We start from the raw sequence: 5,081 nt of genomic DNA, 5'->3' as shown, positions 1-5,081 counted from the left end.
GGGAAAGAGAGAGGAAGAACACTAATGTTGGACTGGAATTGGGGGTATCAGTATGAGCTCGTGATATAAAAAAATAAATAATACATACATGAGCAGTATACACTGAGGGCCCAGAAGCAGTGATACCCAGTAGCAATGAGCATATGTAGTTCACACATCTTTGTCTCTAAATCCCCTTCCCCAGTAAAAGGAGTCAGGGTTTGGTCCTTGGAGAAATGGCTGATTCTAGGGCTTAAAACAGGGAAAGTCCAAGGTGAGCCTGCATTATCTATGCTAGAAATATAAGGGGTATTCAAAAATTGATGGGGATAAGTCAGAAATACCCAGGAGTCAGCTTAAGGGCCTGCCGAATATGGGAAAATTTGAGTCATCAAAAAGAATAGTGGTCATAGATTTTTAGACATTTATTTTATTAAAAAAAAATCGTGTATCTATATTGAGCCTAAAAAAAGAGAGAGTTGGAGAAAGGAAGCAGGTGGGAATGCTTCATTCCAAGAATATGAATTAACACAAATGCAAATGGCAGGACTAATAGAAGCAGAAAAAAATCACTGTTCTGTATCCACCAGTGTAATAAATGGTTCACATAAGAATCATCAATAGATGCCAGATCCATTGGGTGAATATTTATTAGGGAAAAGGATATTGACACAATCTCAAAGTAACACTATGCACATATTAAAAAAAGGAAAAGGTACATAACAGTAGAAAAATCTGGCAATACCATCTTAATCAAATGATGAAACTTTAATCACTGAAAAATGGGAACTGACATTTTGCTTCCTGATATAATGTATTGAGGACACAGAATTATCTTTATAATATTCCTGCTAGAAATGTTTAACCTGAATCTAATCACGAGGAAGTAATTAAAGTCAAACTGTGGGACATGCTACAAAGCAGCCATCAAATTGTCAATATCATGAAAGACCAAAAAAGTGGAGGGGGGGTACTGTTCTGGAATAAAGGTGATTAAAGAGATATGACAACTAAATGCAACATTGGTCCTGGATTATATCTACTATAATCCAGGGGTTACAAAAAAGGACATTACTGGAATGTGGATATGGATTGTGTAACAGATAATGTCAGTGTTAAATTCTTGAGTGTGAAGAGGGAATTGTGGTTATGTAGGAGAGTGTTTCTGTTCTTAGGAGATACATGAGCTCTACCTGCAGCTTGCTTTCATAGTTGGAGGGTGGGTGCAGAGAGAAGGAACATGGGAAGAAGAGAGGGAGAAAGCAGACATGGCAAAATGTTACCTGAGACAAAAACAAACCAGTTGTATTTAGCGAAGATATGTTAGTCAGGTGTTTTTTCTTTTATCATGCCTGTTTGGTGGTGTTTTCTTTTTTTCCTGATTGTAAAATAGTTGCTCATTGAAGATCATTTGGAAAATACGGAAGAGTATAAATATCATCCCTAATTCTGCCTATAAATATTACTTAATGTTGAATTGAGTTGTAATCAGAGGTTTTATATAATTTTCTCTCTACCATTTTTGCTAATATGTTCTGTTTTTTCACATAATTGAATCAATATCTTTGGAAATATGATTTTTAAGAGCTCTATAATTTTCCTTCATATATTCAACCATTCACTTATTGAATATTTGGATTGTTTCCAGTTTTCCCTAATTTAGTATTTCTGTAATGGGCATTCATGTTCTTAAGTTATTGTCTGCCTCTCTTTTTTTTTTTTTTTTTTTTTTTTTTTTTTTTTTTTGTGGTACGCGGGCCTCTCACTATTGTGGCCTCTCCCACTGCGGAACACAGGCTCCGGACGTGCAGGCTCAGCGGCCATGGCTCACGGGCCCAGCCGCTCCGCGGCATGTGGGATCCTCCTGGACTGGGGCACGAACGCGCGTCCCCTGCATCGGCAGGCGGACTCTCAACCAGTGCGCCACCAGGGAAGCCCCTGCCTCTCCTTTTTATTTCCTGAAGATATCCTCCTACCAGAGTGTACAGCACAGTACCATTGTTTATTGTAGCTATTTGGCAACATAACATAAAAAGCCAGTAGTATCATAGTATTTATTTTGTAATGGCACACGTGTTTTCTTACCTAGAATTATGATGATAATTTCAATGAAAATGGAACTGGAGAAGCAGTAAAGGTTGATCCAGAAGATAACAGCCTAAATCAAGGCAGTGCCAAAGAATTGGAAGATAGTCCCCAAGAAAATGTCGGTGTTACAGAGACTGTGGAACTGTGTGATGACCCCAAAAGTGAAGCTAAAAGGTAAGTAAGTCAGAGTTCCTTGTCGTTTTCTAATTACTTAATGCTGGTGGTGAGGATGGCTTTTCATCTATCAAATAAAACCCCCTTTCCCGTGATGGACGCCATGAGTCAGATGTATCTGTGATTTACACCTACACACATACGTTTACAGAGGACGGCGTTGGAGGGAGAATGCTAGACAGTGTGCTCAGACATTGCAGCAACATGGCCTGAAGCAGAAAGGAGTCACATGGACCCAGTTTTTGTTCCCTTTATCCTGCTGAGGTTGTTATTTTGCCCAGGGTCAGTAATCCTGAGAACAAGACTACAGACAAGACTGTGCCCCATTTGCCTGAGTATCAGTGACCAAACCTCCATGCTCAGGCCAGTCATCCTGCGTTCAGCCCCAGTGCAGGTCATCAGGGCATATGTGCACAGCTTGGGGCCCTCGTGCTCTACAGGCCCAGGAGTCCTGGTGCTGCACAGGCCACAGCGGTTGGCCAGGGGAAGGTCTCGCTCAGGGCAGGTGGCATTCCTTTTCCCCTCCTCTCCTTGTCTGACTTTCTCACTCCCATCCTCCTCTGTTCCTCTGGAGCAGAATAATTTCTTATTCCTTGAGGAAAGATCTGAACAGTAGGCAGGCGCAGGTTCCTGTCACAGGACCATGAAAAAAGAGTTCAAATGACAGAGTGAGGTGGAAGCCTGAGTTGAAAATGCTCAACGCTGGAGTAACAGTGAGGGGTGTGGGATTTAGGTGCCATAAATGAGGAGAGAAATGCCATGGAAGCCTAGAGTAGGCCTCGAGCTGTAGGAAAAGGAGAACAAGGAGCTCCATAAACGGGTAACCTGGACTCCTGCCTTGGAAGACTTTAAACAGTGGAAGGGGAGGTTACACACTACTCTGATGCTTGGTGTGTGTTCCCATGTTAAACATGAGGACACTGAGTCTGGGTTAAATGACTTGCCCCAGAACAAAAGCTGGTAAGTGGAAAAGTCGGCATTTAGTCCCATCTGCCTGACTACTTGAAGGACCCAGTTCAGCTAGCTCCATGGGGCCCAAGCGTCCTGTGAAGGTCCCTCAGAGGCTGCTTGGGTGTATGAGGGATGGGCCGGAAGGTGGGCTCCAGGCCCCTGAGCGCCTCCGTCATCTAGAGCTAAAGTATTTTCGTTCATTTTCCATAGTACGTCCATGTGGGATTCATTTGGGGGAGGAAAAAGGGTTCTCATTGCTCAGACTCAGACTTCCGAGTGAAGTAGTGAAGTTCAGCTTTCTCACTTGGTGATGGAGAAAAAGAGTCAGAGAATTCAAATGACGTCTTCACTGCTGAGGAGTGGCAGGGCTGGGATAGAAGCCCATCCCCCCGGCAGATGTCCAGACCCCCTTTCTGCGGGACCCCTCTGCTGCTGCTCTGCAGTGCGTGGATGCTACTAGCTACCTAAAACACGTGTGTGTATCTAGGGCACATTTTTATTGTTATTTTTTTTCCCTTTTATTGTTTTATTGAAATATAGTTAACATACAATGTTATTTTAGTGTCAGGTGTACAACATAGTGATTTAACATTTATATACATTACATTACGAATTGATCACCACAACAGGTCTAGGAACCGTCTATCGCCATACAAAGTTATGGCAGTATTATTGAGTTTATTCACATGCTGTACATTATATCCTCTCTTGAGTACTTTTTAAAGATAAGGTCTTAGATATTAGCTTCAGAGATGTAGCTGCTGCCTTTCATAATAAGGTAAATGGTTCTTTGGGAATATTATCCTGAATTTTCTTGGATATATTTGTGGCGTATCTGTGATGATATTCTGTAAATTAGTAAATGTTAATCTGTTGCCTTTTATGTCATTGTGTCTTTTTCTTGATGCTTTCAAACCTGGCTGAATACTGCATAATGCTGTGCTGTACTCCTAATCAGCATCGTGTAAATGTCTAGGCCATTTAGCTTAATACAGACTCCTGGGTTCTGCTCGAAGAATGGAATACTCAAGTGCTTGGCAGCATTATAACTCATTGGTTATAACCCATTCCCTCTGTTCTGTAAATTCGGTTGTGCTCAGATTTTACCCTAAGAATTTGGTCAGCACAAATGAGGGAAAAAGTATGAGAGGACTAAGGAAAATGAAAATTCATGTAGAAGATTAAGCAGAGGGATGTTGTGGAGTTAAAGCAGAACAGGAGGGAACTGACTATACTGGCTGGCAATTTCTGGGTTGTAGACTACAGGGGAGAAAAACCCGCAGATCAGCAGAAAGGACAAAATCTTAATAAAAGAAAATTCTTTACATTTAACAAATGTATTTCTATAAAAAATGCATTACAGCGTTTTTCTCATTTCACTGTGGAACTGATGAAATGTTTGTCATCGAACTGGATCAGGTTTAACAAGTTGTATCTTTGGGGAAACACACTTAATGTCATAGATTATTTGTGAGTACTACTGGTTGGCCGTGAAGATGGTTTGCTTCAGTAAATGGAGTATTAATTAGCTTTTTAACAAAAATACACCATATAAAAGTTCAGAGCTATTTTAGTATTCTTGTTTTAGCTTGTGTTTCAACTTTTAAGTAAATTCCTTCGTTTTTGTGTCAAATTTGATATCTGATGATCTCTAAAGTTGTTTTTTAAAGCTGTTCATTTGAGATATGAAAATTAATTTACTTGGCCATTAAAATGAATGAATTAGCCTTTAAAATGCATGTCACTCTTTTGAGTCTTCCTGGGAGCAAGGTGACAGTTAAAAGGGGTACATTATTATTGGATTATACTGAATTCTTTCATTTATTTTCCAGTGTTTCTAAACCCAAAGGAAAGAAAGCCAAAGATACTAAAAAATCTGTCAGAGTACC

The 5,081-nt window shown here is 40.4% G+C and overlaps 1 protein-coding gene across 2 annotated transcripts in view; it reads left to right on the top strand.

The window, feature by feature from the left end:
* The window catches only part of DNAJC21 (DnaJ heat shock protein family (Hsp40) member C21), a 27,759-nt gene that overhangs the window by 21,598 nt on the left and 1,080 nt on the right, over positions 1–5,081 (top strand). For both annotated transcript variants that reach the window (XM_007466830.1, XM_007466831.1), the window contains exons 10-11: positions 2,069–2,241; positions 5,025–5,081. The exon at positions 5,025–5,081 is cut by the window's right edge. In XM_007466830.1, coding sequence (XP_007466892.1) covers positions 2,069–2,241; positions 5,025–5,081 — 230 coding nt within the window. The remainder of the gene's footprint in view (positions 1–2,068; positions 2,242–5,024) is intronic.

The sequence above is a fragment of the Lipotes vexillifer genome, unplaced genomic scaffold (genome assembly GCF_000442215.2).
Source record: "Lipotes vexillifer unplaced genomic scaffold, Lipotes_vexillifer_v1.1 scaffold647, whole genome shotgun sequence".
Taxonomy (NCBI): Eukaryota; Metazoa; Chordata; class Mammalia; order Artiodactyla; family Lipotidae; genus Lipotes; species Lipotes vexillifer.
Note: the sequence above shows the minus strand (reverse complement) of the source record. Positions and strands in the feature narration are given on the sequence as shown.